The sequence below is a fragment of the Falco punctatus genome (assembly GCF_963210335.1).
Source record: "Falco punctatus genome assembly, chromosome: 6".
Classification (NCBI taxonomy): Eukaryota; Metazoa; Chordata; class Aves; order Falconiformes; family Falconidae; genus Falco; species Falco punctatus.
In genome coordinates this window covers 19,828,909-19,846,878 of record NC_137585.1, presented here as the reverse complement: position 1 = coordinate 19,846,878, position 17,970 = coordinate 19,828,909, and the positions used below count along the sequence as shown (strand labels likewise).

Below are 17,970 nucleotides of genomic sequence, written 5' to 3'. Positions count from 1 at the left end.
TCAAAGAACGAGTAAGGGAACATTTCCGTGGAGGCAAGTTTTTAAAGCAGTCCCAGCACCTTTGTAGGAACAATCCAATTCTAGACAATTAAAATGCCCTGACTGAAGATCTTTCCTATTTTGTTGCTTTGTCTTATTGTTGCTGCTGGTTTGGGGACTGAGGAGGATAGTCCATTGAATTGGAGTTTTCGTTAGTACAGATTTTTCTGTTTGATTTCAGGTCTTATCAACATTCCTGCTGTGGCCTTTGGCATATTCTCGGGAGGACTGATGATGAAAAAATTCCGAATCAATGTTTTAGGGGCCGCAAAACTCTCCCTGGCATCATCTTTCTTTGGTTACCTTTTGCTCCTCTCATTATTTGCGATGGGCTGTGAGAACTCGGATGTGGCTGGACTGACCGTGTCGTACCACGGGTATGCTGGGAAGGGCACACCTCAGCATAAAGTGCTGTGGCAAATCAAACTCGTTCCTCATTTCATTCCACAAAGTATGTATTGTTGAAAAGAGAATGACTGACCTAAATATGCTTCCCAGAAATTTGATTCAAAGAGGTGGAAACCGCTCCGTCTATTCCAGCAGGCATTATGTCAGAACCTTTTCATGATTGTTGCCTTCAGCCCAGAGGGGTTTATGCCACAAGTGCAGATTATTTTTTCTGATTACTTTTTAATTATTATTGCCATGGGACCCATCCTTTGAGCCTAGAGATTTCTGGATATGTGGGGAGCTCAGTAGCAGGGGTGAGATTCAATTAATTGTTCCTTGCCTCTGTGTGCTGCTGAACGATCCATGGCATTTAATAGCCTCTGAACCCAAAACTTCAGTGTTCATGGATTAACCATGAGATAGCCATGATGTTAACTGTGAGGTACACCTGAGACTAGATGATACTACTCTGTAAATCTCACTTTTGGGGAGGAGTTTCCAGCACCAACTCCACAGCAGTTCCAGGACCTGCTCCGATGGTGACTTCAGCAGCAGCTAGCTGAAGTTGGCAGATAGCCATGGTACAATGTGTCAGACTTCAGTCTGGATGAGCCCCATCCTTATCATTTCTTCACTAACTTCTTCAGCGACCCTTTCCCATGAGTAACTCACTCTCCTCTTTGCCACTGGAGTAATGAAACTTTTTTTCCTACTTTTGTTAAAACTGCACCAAGCATCAGATAACTAAAATCTTAGAAAATATGAGAAAATGCATGAATAGAAATTGTTAGCTGTTTCTCTTAATAAAGTAGCTCACAGTAGGTAGTGTGATATTGTGAAAACCTTTTGATAACAGAGAAATAAAAATTTACAGTGCTGCATGAATGTGAAGGGGCAGCATCCTAATAGACTACAGACAGAAGGTCTGGCCAGGTGCTTCTGACAGAGCTCATAACCCATGATTTGATAATGATTTCTTCCACATTTGTTAGAAAATATATTGCAATTTCTCTTTTTTCCAGAACTAAGCAGATGACTGATCATGAGCAAGCCCTCTTTTCAGAGTGCAACTCGGGCTGCACATGTTCCAAGAATGACTGGGACCCCATCTGCGGGGAAAATGGAGTTACCTACATTTCTGCTTGTCTCGCTGGCTGCCAGGCATCCAACGGCAGTGGGAAAAACACTGTAAGACAATCTTTTGTTTCCATGTGTGATGTTGTAGGGGGTTTTTTATACAACCAGTTGTGTCAGACTAAGTGGATTAAAATTGAGTAAGGCACATCTTCTTCAGCCCTAAACTCCTAAGGATTTTTTAGCAATCTGCCACCCACATTTAAAATTTCTCAATTGCTGTTTCCAGCAGAAATCCCAAGCAGAAGATGTAGGAGGGGTTTTTTTTCGCTGTTAGTTACAAAAGCTGTTTAAAAAAACCCACTAAATATCATCAACCATAGATACTTTCTTTATAAATTTCTCCTTCAATAAACAAGCCTTTTCCTTTTTAAAAATATTTTCCAGTTTGGATTTAAACTTTCAGCTACCTAGAAAACCATGATGTGCAATGCCTGAACATCCACTTCTCTGATGTTTAGGTTATCATATACTTTTGTCTGCTGTCTTCCAGGTATTTTTTAACTGCAGTTGTGTGGGAACCTTGGAATCTCCTTCACAAAGCTCCTCAGCTGTGGTGGGACCATGTCAAAAAGGAAATGACTGTCCAAAAATGTTTCTGTATTTTCTAGTAATATCGGTAATCACTTCATATACTTTGTCTATAGGTGGCACACCCGGATACATACTGCTTCTAAGGTAAGAAATCATTTCTGCTAGCATTGACAAATATTTTCAAGGTGTTTTGACATGTGTAACTGGGTCTTCCCCCCCTCCCCCACCCGGTATTTTGAAATATTTTCATCTGTGCAAGGTGGCTTTTGAAGTATTATTTTTTACTATTGAATGGCATCCTCATAATCTGACAATGAGTTTTCTACCATCGAAGCAGCAATGCACTTATGATTATCTCTACCAGCGGTACCTTTCTAGTTTTAAACATGATACAGGAGGCCTGGTTGGCATTTATACCAAATTCCACTTTCCTTAATGTCTTTTACATTACCGGAATGGTGTTAAATGGCCTCCATACAAATGGAAATTTGTTCTGCATGTGCCAATGTGTGCGTGTGAATGCTTATAGGTAGACAGTTTTCTTCACTTGCTAGGATTCCAACACACAGCTGTGCAGAGATAATCTAACCCAAACCCTCTATATACACGCGCGTAACTCTTCTCTGGTCCATTTTATGATTTCATATAATTGTTCTGTCCCAGATTTCTCTCCTGAAAACAAAGGTAGATTTAGCATGAGATATGTGTGGGGGTTCTGTCATAATAACCATGGCTTTATTAAATGCTTGTCCCAAGGGATCGCTCCAATACGTATTTAACTGCTGGAACTATTTGTCCATCACCAAGTGTAAGTTTTTAAGCTAATTTTGTAAAGCGCAAAAGGAATATAATACTTCCAGTGATTAATCTGGATGTTTGTCAGCTTCTTGCAATTTTTGGATTCTAAGTGCTGCTCTGCTCTGTTTTGGAAAGCTTTCTTCCTCAGTTCCTCTTTCCAAATTATTTCCAGATGGGTACATTCTACTTCTCAAACAAAACAATGGTAAATACAGTTTAACTAATCTTTATTATTGTGGTGTTTTCTTACCCCCAAATTCTCTTTGGTTTTGAATCAAATTTTCTGGAGCAGGCCCTGTCTCATCGCCAGTGTCTTTATATCACGTGGAAAAAGCCAGTGCTAGAACTGGCTGAATATAGACTATATGGAAAAAACCCAAACAAAGAAATGTAACTTCAGCTACGGTTCCAGCACAGTCCTTGAACCAGAATTAGTATTCACAAAGATAATTTAGAAATGGTTGAGGTGAGGATCCTTCTCCACTGTCCTCCACAAACACTGCCAGTGAGGTATATGCCTTAAATCATATAAGCTGCATAGCTTTCCCTACCCACCTTATAGGGTTACCACTGAGTACTGCAAAACCACATGGTGTCTCTCCCCGCTCCCCTCAAAAGGAGTCACTTCAAGAAAACTCATATTAAAATCCATTCCAAACAATTTTTGCTGAAGCTTATGCATTACTGAAACTGCCCACGCACCAAGAGGAGGATGATTCGCAAGCTGAGAGCCTGCAGCGAAGCCTTCAGGGTTTCCAGCAGATTGCCTTCTGTGGTCACTTCTGACCCAGGGAGATTTTTTGTTGTATAAATATGGGCATAGGGCTATGTAGGGATGCAGTTTCCTTCCCCTTTCCCTCCACATGATGTCCCCCTTCTATCCATAAAACATAGAGTAGAAAATGTTCAGCTATGGTACCACACAGGGCCTCGAAACCACCACTGCCATACTCAACCTCCTGCTCCCTGGCTTGTCTCCGCTGCAGAAGAATCTGGGAGGAGACGTTCATCACTGAACACTGTGAGCTTAAATCACACTGAGCTGCCTGCACTCCTCAGCCCCAAGAACTTGCTCTCAGGGGACTTAATGCTTAGTGGATTTATTTTGAAAAGCTTAGAGAGGTTTTCAATAACGATACTAAAACATTTTGTTACATGAAATCAGCAAAACAGCTTTATTGGTTCTGCTCCAGAGCTTTTATTTCTGTGGAAAATCATTTTACTCTGAGAGCCATTTAACTGAAACTGAGAAGTTATGTGTTTTTCTGCTGGATTGAAGAAAGCTGAATCTGATGTGCGGCAAAATTAAAACCATATCAATCTTTTTTTTCTTTTTTTTTTCCTCTGCAAATTACCTGTGGGCACAATTCCATTTTGAGCTCACGCTTGCTTTTCTGAAATCCATCACTGACTGACTTTCCTTGAACACCTCTGTGAAACGAAAGTGTGCTTCTGTTCCCAGAAAGAAATTACATGCTTTTTGAAAATGAATAATCCCAAGGTCAAATTGCAGACTTCATTAAGTATTTTTTCCAATTACTTGTTTTTAAAATTATTCACTATTCAGTCAGGTCTGATGAGATTCCAGCACTTAAACAAGCTGATGTTTTCAGATGAGCAGATATTGTTGCACCTGCCGTGGAGCACAAATACAGTTAAATCCCTAAAAGCCTGTAAGATTTACTTCATTTGTAAAAATGTAAAAGTATAAAAATGTAAAAGTGACATTTACTTCAAGTGTTTACACAACAGCTACCGACCATGTCATTTGCTGAAATGTCTTTTTAGTGGTATTAGACTAATTACAATTGCCAAGAAACTTGGGAAAGCCTTGAAGTTTTGGAGAAAAAAATCCTGCAATTCAGATAACTGTTGTTCAAGCACAAGTTATTAATAGCAGGTGATTAGGCAGGGAAAAGGAAGTCTCAGATCTCCCTGAGAGGTTTGGCTCCCACTCAGCATCTCAAACTCGTGTTTCCGTGCAAAGACAATACAAATGTTCAAACACGGGGCGGGGGGTTCTGTCTGAAAGAGAAGATTAATTTTTTTGCAGGACACAAATCCTATGGAACACACAATAAATGTTCAGTTATTGGTTCTATTTTCCACTTCCTGCTTTCTATGTCCCCACATTCGGTTAAAAGGACTTCTAGGCCGAGGCTTGCTTGTGTAGCATGTATCTGATAGGAGGACAAAACTCTGTTCTTCCAGCTCAAAATCATACTGCATTCATGCCTTGCCTAGATGGCAGCGGCTGTATAAGCCACAATATAACATATCAATATGATGATAATCCATGATCGGGGCATTAGAGAGTGAAGTGCTCAGACTGCTAAATGAGATGCACAGAACCATTTTTTGACCATGGTACTTTGGTGTTGTTTTCTACACATGTCCTTCTGGTCCTTTTCCATTTTCACTAAATTATAGGAAGATGATCTGAACATAATTTACAACATGGGTTCTTAATGCTGTTCTGGCAGCTGCATTGGGAAATAATAAAATATCACTTGTGCAGAACAAAAGAACTTGTTCTGCAATGTTTTTATTATTTTTGAAAAGGTATTCCTGATTACTTTAATTTCTTCAGTAGCTGAGTCCATCCTTGTTCAGAGTATATAGACTGGACCTCTGAAGTGCTGTGCTTATCCATAGCAACAACCGAGTTTCAGCCCTTTCTTTTGTCTTTTTATATTAAATAGAATGACTGCAACAGCAGGGAGTTTTATCAATTACCATAACGATACACATGTGTTACTCGCCTCACATATTAAGCATGCCCCAGTTTAGTCATGTGACTAGGGCTACTCACATGCTAAAAGTAAAGCATGCACTCAGGATCTTGCTGGATTAGGTATTGTAATAGGCAGTCTGATACATGCTGGGTGAAACAGCACACTTGAGCTGCTGGTGAGGTTAGCAACAGGTGAGTCCTACTAATTTTAGTGGCTCCATATACACACTGCTGCTAGCATGCATGTGAAAGGCAGCTGTTCTCCTGCCCACCACTTCCAACCATCCTAGAAGAGCCAGGACAATGACCCAAGGTTGAAGCAGGGCTAATCTAGAGCCAGAAGGACTGATGTCTATGATGCAAGCTCAGAAAAGTACAAATGCAAATGGTCCTTCCGTTCTGTAAGAGAATGACTCAGAGGGTTTACCTTTACAGGAGGTGTGATCCTGATCCTAGATACAGTGCAATGAAGATTGAGTGCCTAATGCTTTGTACTAGTCTAGGTCATGATCTACAATTTCAGAGTGTTTAACTGAATAAGACTATCCAATGATGCATGATTTCACAACCAATTTTCTTGTCTGTGTTAGTAACTCCTAAGTGCTGGTATTACCTGAAAATGTACCATCTTTTTAAAATGTGATATTGAATATAGATTTTCAGAATTTGTAGATACTGTTCTGATTTTATTGCATTATTTTCATATTTCTATAATTATGTTAAAGTCAGTGTCAGTAAAGAGGAAAACCACATTTCTTTCCATCTTCTTGCTTTCTATTTGTGTTCAAATTATCCATAGTCAATTCTTTATTTGTATTTAATACCTTTTTTCTTTTTTTTTTTTTTTTTTTTAGATGCATTAAACCACACTTGAAATCATTTGCACTTGGTATCTATACCCTGGCAATAAGAGTACTTGGTAAGTCCATTTGTACTCTTTGGTCCATTTTAATGTACTACTCACTAATCGTTTATCCTAGAATTAAACTTTGATTGCTGGAAAAAACAATGTCTAACTGACAAATTAATGTTAATGGATTTAAAAAAAAAACCAAACAAAAACCAAGAAACACCTAGGAAAAGGTTGGAGAAACGAAGCAGCTTTGTATTTCGTAACTTATATAACTGTCTTGGGTATAAGCCAACATCCATAGAGGTAACAAGTGATCCTTTGGACTATGAAGCTAACATAAAAATTACTTGTCTCTCCTTATTCAACAACAAGCATAATAGAACAGCTATGGCTTAGAATTTGTGATAATTTTTCAGGCATCTTTAATTCCCTAGAAACTAATGGATTCTAAGTACAGGTGTGCCTGTGGGTAGGGTTCGCTGCAGCCTTGAGGTAGAGCCACCTGTAAATTTTCTCTAAAATCAAGGGTACCATGAAATGCCAATGAACTGGAAACTAAAATCCTCCAGGTCTTCATCAACAAAGGTAATAATTAGCAAGAAGCAAGTCACTTTTTAAATAAAGCGGACTTAGATGAGCTGGATGAGGCAGATGTAATGACATCAGGGCAAAGTGTTGGCTGCTTTCTCACATTTCGGCAAGCCAGGATTTTCCCTCCAGGCTTACTTAATTCTCCAGAAACCATAGGTGGCTCCCTAGGTTGCACAGTCCACAATGTCCCCATTATCACCTGAGGAAAGCCTTTTCCTCTCCACCATCCACAAGCACTGCAGTAGGTTTGTCCCTGCCACAGGAAGATCTCAGGATACTTGCAGGCTACTTGTAGACCCACTGCAGGTTCCCAGCCCTGCCGTCTCTCTCCCTTCTCATGCCTCTCTCAGAACACCACACAGAACACTCATCACCCCCAAGCTGAACAGGCTCCATCACTCACTCTCAAGAAAGAAGAAGTATCTCCTTTTCTTTTTTTCTTTCCCAGAGGAGTCCTGCAGGGCAAGGAAACCAAGCCATGGCCAGCACTCCTGCTGACTTCCACAGGCTTTTTGATGTTTAGCTGTGTTTCTTCCCCACCCCGATTCCCCACAGGGAGGAAAGGGCGGTGTGTGCCTGGGCAACACAAGACACAACTTCTCAAACCAGCAAACAGTGTGGAAGTGTCATTGCTGTTCGAATGTATTATTTAATGTTCTACATGAACGTGTCTCTAGATCAGAACTGATCACCCGGGAAAGTAACCTTCTTGCCTCTATTTATTTGTTACATACAACAAGCGGGAATTCCAGCCCCAGTGTATTTTGGAGTGGCTATAGACACCACTTGCCTGAAATGGGGAAACAAAAGATGCGGGGGAAGAGGAGCATGCAGACTCTACAACTCCAGTGCACTCAGGTAACTGCTTTTCTCCATTCATTGTTTAACTTGTGTTCTTTAAGTACGTCTAAGCTGGCACTGGCAGAAAAACTTCTGTCAGAACATTTTAGTGAAAAATCTAAAAATGAAAGAGTCTGACTAGCAATATTAACAATATAGCTCAGGTTTTGGCATTCTCTTTTGGTTTATTTTCTTTTTTTTAGGTCATCTTATTTCAGTATCAGCTTGAAATATTTAAATCACTTTATTTTCTGCCCCCAAAAATGTTCAGTTAAAACCTTGATTTTGTACTAAAGCTTCCATCAATTTTTAGCAACTCTGCTGTGAGAGTGTGTGTCTGTAAGTAAATAAATAAGTAAAAGAGGTGTTTAAGCTCATCATTGCTCCACGTTGGAGCTAGACCACAAAAAGGAAGGGTGCCAAAAAGCACAAGCACACTTGGCTTATCTAGAGGCTTAAGCACAGTGTTGTTTTTATCAGTCTCTTGCTAAAGGAGAATAACTGCCTGAACTGCATTCATGAAAGGCATTACCAGAAATGGAGAATGGAATAACAATGGTAAAAGGAAAATGAGAGAACAGGTTGCCCTTTCCCCCACCCCCAGGGAAAAACACGAGGGGAAGATATATCTTGTTTTGAAAATTTAAAGAAAACAACAAAAGCTTCTTAGTAATAAAACATAACAATGATATTGTTGCTACTGTTGTTACTGCCATTATGCCTGTAAAGCAAAAATACAATCAAATGGTCTTGGTATCACTGTACTGTTTATGAGGCAACCAAAAAATAAATTAATTGCCCTAGAAATATTAGTGTTATTCTCACTGAAGCACATTGGGGTGGAGAAGGATAGTCAATGCCTGAGATGCTTTCTTGGCCACAGACCACACAATAGCTGACCTGGGTGAGCTAGCAGACTCTCATCTCCAGGGTTATCATCTTGCTTGAAAAGCTTTCTTACTCAGCCTTAGTTCATAAAAATATGAATGTGTCCTTGATGCCTTCTAGTTGTACATTGCCTTTGAAATAGGCTCTCATCAAAAATTTCTCTCTCAGGTATGTGTACCTGGGGCTGACTTTGGTGTTGGGCACGGTGTCCATTTTCTTCAGTGTTGCTGTCCTTTGGGTTCTCCGGAAAAGGTCTTCTCCACAAGATGAAACCCTCTCAGCCAACGGGGAGAGAGGCACCTATGGGACAAAGAGCAGGAAAGATAATTTTGTTAATAGTGACTGTTTAATTCAGACAACTTACTGGCCAGAAAAGGAGACTAGACTTTAGGAAGACTGAGATCTCCACTGTGACTTCACCCAGTGAGTGGTGTTCCAGGCAAAAATTCATCATCAGTGAAGCGGTATATTAGTATCCACCCTGAAAATATTCACCTTCATGTAATTTTCACTATAAACACCAAAAGCAAAGACAACAATTTTAGTACATGTACAGCTCTGAAAACACTGCTCACCATTTGTCCTGCCCAGCCAGTAACTCTCAAGTGAGGGGGTTTGTTACGGCTGGGGAAGAGCAGTGTCCTCCCTCACTGAGAAGCTGGTTTTATGGCTGCCCCTCAGCTCCACCAGTCCTCGAGAAGCTGCAGCAGCCACTGCTGCCCCTCTGCTTCCTTCTGCATGTGAGGGGTAGTGGGGAGGCTGCAAAGCAGCTTGCTCTGCCACGGCACGAGCTCAAGAGGAACTGGTGCACCAAACCAGCCTTGGCAGCCTGGAAGGGGCAGGTGCTGCACATAGCTCGCCCTGGCAGGCAGTGCGGTGCAGGGCAAGAGGAAGGTGGTTTGCTGGCGGGAGAAATCAGCTGCGGGCTCTGGGCATCTCGTGAATTAAACCCCATAATGCTTAGGACATTGAATGTTGTGGTTAGGGATTCTTTTTCAAGTAGCTCTGTTACAGCACAACAATAACAGCAATAAAAGTTGTCATTGCAGTCAAAGAGATCACAAGAGTATCATCCAAAGGAAACTGAAATACAAATAGAGCTTTTTTAGGTTTCCAACATTTTCTTGCTACTTGCTAGTACTCAGTGTACTGAATAATTCCATACATTCCATTTTATGCAATGTAATAACACCATGATACATGATATATATGATTTATTTTTTAAAAAGCTATGACAAGACAGCTTGGGAACAATAAAATTAATTCAAAGATTAGGTGATATGAGGCTTTTCCTTTTAATTTATTTTATTTGCTAGCTGAAACTAAGATGTGTGTCATAATATCCCTTTATATATTTTTTTCAGTTTGACAATATTTGGTATGAAATAAATTTGGGGTGGGGGGTGGGGAGTACAGTGGAGAGCTGTTTAACATGGAGCAAAATCTCAAGAATGCTTGAACTGAAAAAGATAGTGACAGCACGACTACAAATTATGTCCTTTAAAGCAACTAGAAATTTAGAACACATGATGAAAGGTAGGCTTCACCCTTCATAATAATTTTGGCAAAAAAAAAATTGTATCATATCACTTGTATCTCAGCAGTGACTGTGGGTACCCTGCTGCCAAGCTGGGCTTGCAGGCCAGAGGCAGATGTGAAGCCTCTCCTGTGGGAAGCATGAGGAGGGGCAGATGTATAAGAATTGGGTTTACTGAGCTTTCAATGGTAAATGTTTAGAGTGTGTCATTAAAGAACTACCTAATCCATTCAATAAGAACATCAAGAAGAAGGATGTTGCTTAAGCACCAAATATCTGCAGAAGGTAAGGATTTAAAGCCATCACTTCAGAAAATGCAGCTGTCAGATGAAGGACTAATGTCACCCACCATTTGCCATGTGGGTGAGTGTTTAGACAGCATCCTGGGCTACCTGGTCCCCTGTCCCAGCTCTTTGTCCTCCCAGGTGTGTCAGAGGCTACAGGCAATGGGGTGTTGGAGAGCTGTGGCTGTCAGCGTTGCCTTGTACAACTGGATACTGAACTAAACAAATTAAAATAATCAGGAAGTTTGTGAATATGGGAATAACTGGAGCATTATTATTCGGGTGAATCACAAAGATTGGCATTCCAGTCTCAGGACTCAGTCATACTACATCATCATAAAAACAGAAAAAATGCCAAACCACATCAGCATCCAAGAGTAAGAGAGGTGCTTGGAGTCTTCCTTGGACTCCTTGGGAGGGCACTTTTCATAGCAATGAGCTGTCAGATCCCGTGAGAGAAAGGGGCAACCCAACTTAAGTACAGACTAGGAAAAAAAGGAGTAATATCTGCATTTTACTCAGTGCTTGATGTTATATGTGTGTCCAATAAACAGGGATGATTCCTAATTTGCAGATCAGTCCCAGCAGGGTTTCTGGCAGGGACACTGCTCCTCAACGATACGGAAGCTGTCACGGAGGCAATTCTGTACATACCCAGCAGCAAGATGGACAGGAAAATTCACTGGCTTACAGGACAAAGAAAGAAATTAAGAGAAATAAACATATCCTATCCTAATTCAGAAAAAAAGAGGGGAAAAAAAGTCAACTTCTTGGGTTATGACCTAAGCTTACGTATGTATACCTCTACTTAGTGAATATTTTAGTGTGGGCTTTCATTCCATACTCCATTTTCTTTACAGACAAAAGGAAGAGGAATACTATAAAAGAATTTGTTTCAGTAAGTCTTATTTTCATGGTGGTTTAAAAATGAGCATTCTTTTCCTCTCACCCTTCAGCACTGATAATACTGTGAGTTACCAAGCAGTTATACTCCACTCTCACTTTAAAATATTTTCATGTCTGCCACTTAATTTTAATACTTCAATTAGTAATGTGGATGCATGGATGAGTGTATGACTAGAGATACATATTATAGATTTGTTAATAATAAATGAACAAATGGCCTCAGCACTAAGGAATTTGGACCTGTTCTTAGAATTCCAGATTTTTTCGTCTTAAACTAAATCTGCAACTGAACTCACAAAGTTAAAATAATTTGGATTTTTTTCTTTCCTTTTTAGAATTAGATATATTAAACCACAATTGAGACATTGTGAAGGAGCAAATGCCTTTCATTTTCAAAGGTGAGACTGTTAAAAAGAATTGGCTGAGGAGATATCCCAACCATCGATGTCAGCCTTAGAGGCCAAAGTGGGACTCATAATCTTGTTAAGAACTACCTGTGGGCTGTGTGCCATGTAAAAATGACATACATACATTTTCATCTTATAGCAAGGACCCTTACTGGCACACAGGGGAGAAGGCAAGTGTACCAGGCCATGTCACATGATAGGATGTGCAATCTGGCCTAGGGCACATGAGCCAGTGCACATTTTCTCTTCTATCTCCCAACAAAAAATGCAACTCTCAAATGACATGTCTTACTGATAGGCAAATTATTTCTAATCATATCAGGAAGGAAACATCAAGGAATTCTAACAAATGAAGGAGGCAAAAAGATGAAGTCAGTAGAGTGTGGGAACAATCATAGAATCATGCGTTGGAAGGGACCTTGAAAATATCTAGTTCCAATTCCCTGCCATGGGCAGGGACACCTTCCACTAGACCAGGTTGCTCAAAGCTCCATTCAACCTGGCCTTGAACACTTCCAGGGATGGGGCAGCCACAGCTTCTCTGGGCAACCTGTTCCAGTGCCTCACCACCCTCACAGAAAAGAATTTCTTCCCAATATCTAATCTAAATCTACCCTCTTTTAGTTTAAAACCATTACCCCTTGTCCTATGGCTGCATGCCCTTGTAAAAAGTCCCTCTCCAGCTTTCTTGTGCATTTGGTCTGTAGCTCATGCCCTCCCACTATTTGAGAGGAGAGAAGCATCAGTATAGGATGAAGTATCTCCAGGTTTCAGACAGTAGACCATCTACCCTATCCTTGTGCCACAATTGAATTGCTACATGTGATCTTGTAATCTAAGGGAACTGCCAAAAGTCAGAGAGCAAATGGTGTGAATGTATCCAAAACATACATAGGCTGGATAGTTCTTCTTTGATGTGCTCAAAATAATGAGTAAGATTGATGTATGAAACAACTATTGTAATATTTGTAAATAGCAGTGTGATTATTACCATCTGAGAGAAAACACTGACATTACCACTTTGGCTGGTTTGACTGCTGATGACAGTTTCACTGTTTGAAATGTGCAACTTAGTTCTACGTAACATTGAAAGAAAAAAGTTACTTCTCTCTAGAAGCTATAAAGTTCATAGTACGTAGACTCGCAAGTCACTAAGTCACAGGGATGTTTTAAAAGTATTTGCAAATACAGTACCATTATTGATAATCATAAGAAACATGAATAAAGTGAGCACACAGAAGAGCATAGCAGGTTATTGAAAACTAGCGAGTACAGCATAAAGGAACAGAGGTAATATTTCATCTCACCAATAGTAGTATTGTGGGAGTAGAAGTTTACAGATTTAAATAGTGACATGGTAAAGACCAAAAAAAAAAAAAAAAAAAAAAAAAGTATTTAAGGCTCTTTGAAGTGTAAAGACCACCTCAGAAAGTCCCAGGCCAAAACAAAGCGGGGGCCGGGGCTGGAACCCTGGAGGCATAAGAGAAAGTATGTCTACATATAAGATGGCAACAATGACCAATAATAAGAGAGATTAGAGCTAGTTAGTGTGGAAAAAAGATAACAAAAAGGAGAACAGTAAGTGGCATGGGAAGTGTTGCTAGGGATCAGCTGTTCACCTTCTCTTCCATTACAAGTACTGGGGAGCACCAAACCAAGACAGTAGGGGGATGTTCAAAGCAAAGGAGCTGGCTTTTCACGCAGCAGATGAGAAATCTTCACAAAGAAATTTTGTATACATAGGTTCAGAGGAAGACAGGGTAGTTCTAGAAAAAGAAATGCCATGTGTGCCATTAGTTACCTGCCTTTGCCTCCAGGTTCTGCTCAAGACTTCTCTAGTATTTTGGAACTAATTGGCTATTCGGAGAGTAGTAGACATCTAGGTACTGCTGACTCTCACTTTTGCTAAGCATCCTCCCTTGGCTACTGCCAAGGTGATGGGGACTTTGCCCTGGGGATTTCACCTGATGCCTGCCTGTTTTTCATTGCTGCTGTGCTGTGATGCAGCACACAATTGGACCAGCTCCTACAAAGGCATAAGTACTTCCACCTACCAATGACTTGCACCTTCTGTGTCTATAAAAACTCCAAACCAACCTGCTGATTAGGACTGAATGCAAAGAGAAGCTGTACAATTAGCATTAAAGACTTCCCTTTGCATTTTATGTAGAAAAATAAGAAATATCAGTAAAACAGCATGTTCTGGTCTACTTTTCCCCAGATAGATACATGATGCAAATCAATGACAAAATTATCAGTGAGTCCTTATGAAAGACAAAAGCTCCACTGAGCAGTAGAAGGAATAAGTGCCAGATGGTAGCTAAGATGCCAACACCAAGTCAGCTTGTCAGCATGCTTTTCTTTCCTGTTAGCTCTACAGCAGCAAGCTGAAACTAGATGCACTGACACAGGAGCACCAAGAAACCTTTTCCGTTATTGTAAAGGTTTTCCATGTCCTCAGGATTCCCGTAGTAGCTTAACATTTGCTTAGCTGTACACCATCCCTTTTACTTGGTTCATTAACTAAGAGCTAAATTTTAAAGTACATTGATTTTCATTATTTAGGGATTAGTGTCCCAAGAATAAAAAGGCCCCTAATCAAAGCTGCCCACTGCGGTTGTCCTCTGCCTGGCCGACTGCTCCCTGCTACTCCTGGCTCACCTCTTGCCAACTGGTGCCTTGGCAGCCGCTTCTGTTGGAAGCCTGCTGCCATCCTCTGCCTGGGGGAGTGTGCAACTGGCTCCTGCAGTAAATAGGATTCTTAGTGTGGCTTTTTCAAGGACTGTTTTTATACTCAGGCATAATCAGCAATTACTGATATCTCAGTGTTCCTCTTAAGGGGATTTTTACTATCATAATCCAAATTTTATTCCATAAGTGTAAGTTACAGTCATATGGGAGGGCTTGGATGAAAAAAAGGATGAGGTATATCTTTTTTCAGGTGTGAGGTCACAGTTTTGATTTGACTTCAGCAGTTTCCCATTTCCCACTCTGCTACATCTGGTCAACAGTTCTTGGTTCAAGAAGTCAACATTGAATGTGAATGCTTCCACGGACAGCTTGAACAACAGCAGTCTGGATATAGAAAAATTCTTCTCAGCCATACAGAAAGCAAATTCATCATGGATGGAGTGATGCACTTCACTCTTAAGAGAGAATCAGTAATATGTGTATTAGTATAAAACAGTAATTTAACAAAGTTTGATAGTAAATGCAAAAATGGTTTAACAAGATGCGATGGCAAGGTAAGCTAGATTATTTACTGCACAGAGGACAGGGTCAGACAAAACCACCAGGGAGACCTTCCCATTGAGTTACAAGGTTCAGAAAGGAATGCCCTGTGTTCTAAACTCCTTCTCAGAGGGGAATTTAGGTGTGGCTAGATCCAGACTTAGTCTCAGACTTGGTCAATGTTTTATATCTAAAGGATTATATGTGTATAATCCCTTACAGCACTTATCTAAGATTTCAAAGTTTAGCGTGCTATTAATCTCTTACCAAGAATCTGTGGCGGCAAGGAATCTCTCAACCTCAAGGAGTAACCTTGAGAGGTGTCCCTACTCCAGGGGAGATCCTGGTGTGCAGCCCACTGCCATGCAGGAGGGCTCAATGGGCCCTGGGCATATACCATACTGTTATATGCAGTAAGATAATTGATGCATAGTCATATTTGCACACCAACTACAGAAGTTAGTTTCTTTCAAACTTGGCTTGAGTTGGACCTTGACCAGCACTGTTAGGTGGGCACATTGTTCACAGTAGCCATTGGCTATCTTGGCTATCGTGTTGTTCTCTGTCTCCCCAGACCCACTTTCAGTCAGATACAGCCATCGTGACCAGAGGTATCTGTTACTGCCACTGATGGTTAGCACTGGAGCATTGTCAGGGAAATAAAGGCTGGGATGGGGAGACGGGGAAGCACACCATCACAAAAGTATAAAAGGTATTTTAATTCTTGAAAACTTATAAATTAATGGTATATAGAGGACAAGAAAAAGATGGGGAGAAATTGCTGTGTATTCATATGTTAGGATGAGAAAGCCAAAAGAATATTGTTTCCCATTTTACTATATGAATAAGAAAGTGGCATTTTTTCTACAGGTTCTACTACTTCCAAATTACCGAGTACAGTGAGCTCCATACCTTTTCATATTTTTACGATCAAAAGGCAGAAAAACCCTTGCGTAGACCTGCTAATACTTCTGCAGACAATCTGAAAATAAAACCTTGGGAACAAAAGCTGCCATTGAAAAACACTGTAAAAGAAGAGGGAGAGGGAATACTTACCTTGACATAGAGCATAATAGCAGAGCCTGTGACACACCTTTGAAGGATGAGGACACGGGCTTTGCATGTATGTGCCCTTGGTGGAACATCAGTAATCACCCAGATTAGCAGAGGTACAGTATGCCATCCTGTAATAAAAAGCAATAAACAAGAGCCAAGACGCCTGTCTTGTGACTAGAGAATGTCAATCATGACATAAAAAATGTGCTGGAACTGGATGGTTGATGCTTTATGCCATAACAGAACATGAAGAATCCCCACCTCCAAGAAAAGGTCCACAACTGTTATAGGACCATGAATTTAAACCTCTTGCATGTAGTTAATGTTAAATACATGATAATCTAACTGTGGGGATATGCCTCACTTTTAGAGAAATTGCAGGGGCAGTGGTGTTGGTTTTTATTTTAATTCAGACCCAAATCTGATGGATGCAATTGTAATGTAACACCATGGTTTTTCTCTGCAACAATAATGAAGCTGCTTTTGACCATGTTATTGATCACTTAGTCATAGAAAACTAAAAATAGTTCTGCACAAAAAGTTACAAATAAAAAGAATCAATAAAATACCAAAGGAGGTTTATGGAAGATTACGGAACCAGTTACCCTTGAAGCCATTATCAGGCACACAGTGGACTGGTGATTGGGAACAGTCAGCACAGATTTATCAAGGGCAAATCAAGGCCTGACTAAGCTGGCTGCCTTCTACAGTGGGATGACTGGTGTGGCGGACAAGGGAAGAGCAGTACATGTTGTTCACTGAATTTTAGCAAGACCTTTGGTACAGTCTCCTTTATTATACTGGTAGCCAAACAGGTAAGGTATAGTCTACCCACTATAAGTTGGGTAGAAAACTAGATCTGAAATTGCAATCTGCAGTTCAAAGCCCAGCAGCTGGTGGCCAGTTGCTAGGGATGTTCATCAGCAGTCAGCGCTGGGGCTGATAATGGTCAATAACGTCATTAATTGTTTGGAGAATAGGACTGAAAGTGCTCTCAGCAATTTCATGCACGACACCAAACTGAGGAAAGGAGCAGTTCATGTGCTGGAGGGCAGAATGGTGGAGGTTTGTTGAGGATAGAGAAACGGACTGACAGGAACTCATAAAGTTCATCAAAGGAAACTGCCAAGCCCTGCACCACAGAATATGTCAAGGGAGTCAGCTAGACAGAAAACAGCTTTGCACAAAAGGACCTTTGGATCCTGGTAGATGGTGAGTTAAACCTGAGATGGTAGTGTACCTTTGAGCCTACAAGGCAAGCTGTATATTAGGGTACAGTTATTAAAGACCAGATCTGGAAAACAGATCTGTTCAGTATTTGTCAGGCTGTACTTGGAAGATTGTGTCTGGTTTGAGGGTCTCCAGAAGAAGACAGACATTGATCAACTGAATCAAGTTGAGCAAATGATGGATCTTATTGCTTTCTTCAGCTATCTAATGGGTGCTTATACAGAAGACAGCACCACACTCTCTCCCTGTGTACAGGTGATGCTCAGCAAAAAGATGAGAGGCAACAGACACAAGTTACAGCAAAGGAGATTCCAGTTATACATACATATACATCTACATGTGCAAGTTATTTACTGTGAGAGTGGTCAGACACTGAACCACATGCCAGGGGAGGCTGTGGAATCTCCTCCCTTGGACATTTCCATCCAAAACTCAACTTGATGAGACCTAAGGAACAGCAACAACTTTTGAAGTTAGGTTTTTTTTTTAGTGCAGAAGATTGGACAAGATGAGCTCCA

The 17,970-nt window shown here is 40.6% G+C and overlaps 2 protein-coding genes across 4 annotated transcripts in view; both read left to right on the top strand.

Moving 5' to 3' along the window:
- The window catches only part of LOC308065323 (solute carrier organic anion transporter family member 1C1-like), a 33,746-nt gene extending 24,548 nt beyond the window's left edge, over positions 1–9,198 (top strand). For both annotated transcript variants that reach the window (XM_080391150.1, XM_080391151.1), the window contains exons 10-15: positions 221–416; positions 1,452–1,617; positions 2,057–2,241; positions 6,484–6,548; positions 7,814–7,931; positions 8,970–9,198. In XM_080391150.1, coding sequence (XP_080247276.1) covers positions 221–416; positions 1,452–1,617; positions 2,057–2,241; positions 6,484–6,548; positions 7,814–7,931; positions 8,970–9,192 — 953 coding nt within the window. In that variant the 3' untranslated portion in view covers positions 9,193–9,198. The remainder of the gene's footprint in view (positions 1–220; positions 417–1,451; positions 1,618–2,056; positions 2,242–6,483; positions 6,549–7,813; positions 7,932–8,969) is intronic.
- The window catches only part of LOC308065324 (solute carrier organic anion transporter family member 1C1-like), a 43,245-nt gene continuing 33,096 nt past the window's right edge, over positions 7,822–17,970 (top strand). Inside the window, exon 1 of one of the 2 annotated variants that reach the window (XM_080391153.1) lies at positions 7,822–7,931. The gene's annotated coding sequence lies outside the window, so the exon portion shown is untranslated. Of the gene's footprint in view, positions 7,932–11,485; positions 11,521–17,970 lie in introns of those variants that run through there. The other variant, XM_080391155.1, reaches the window with a different exon arrangement.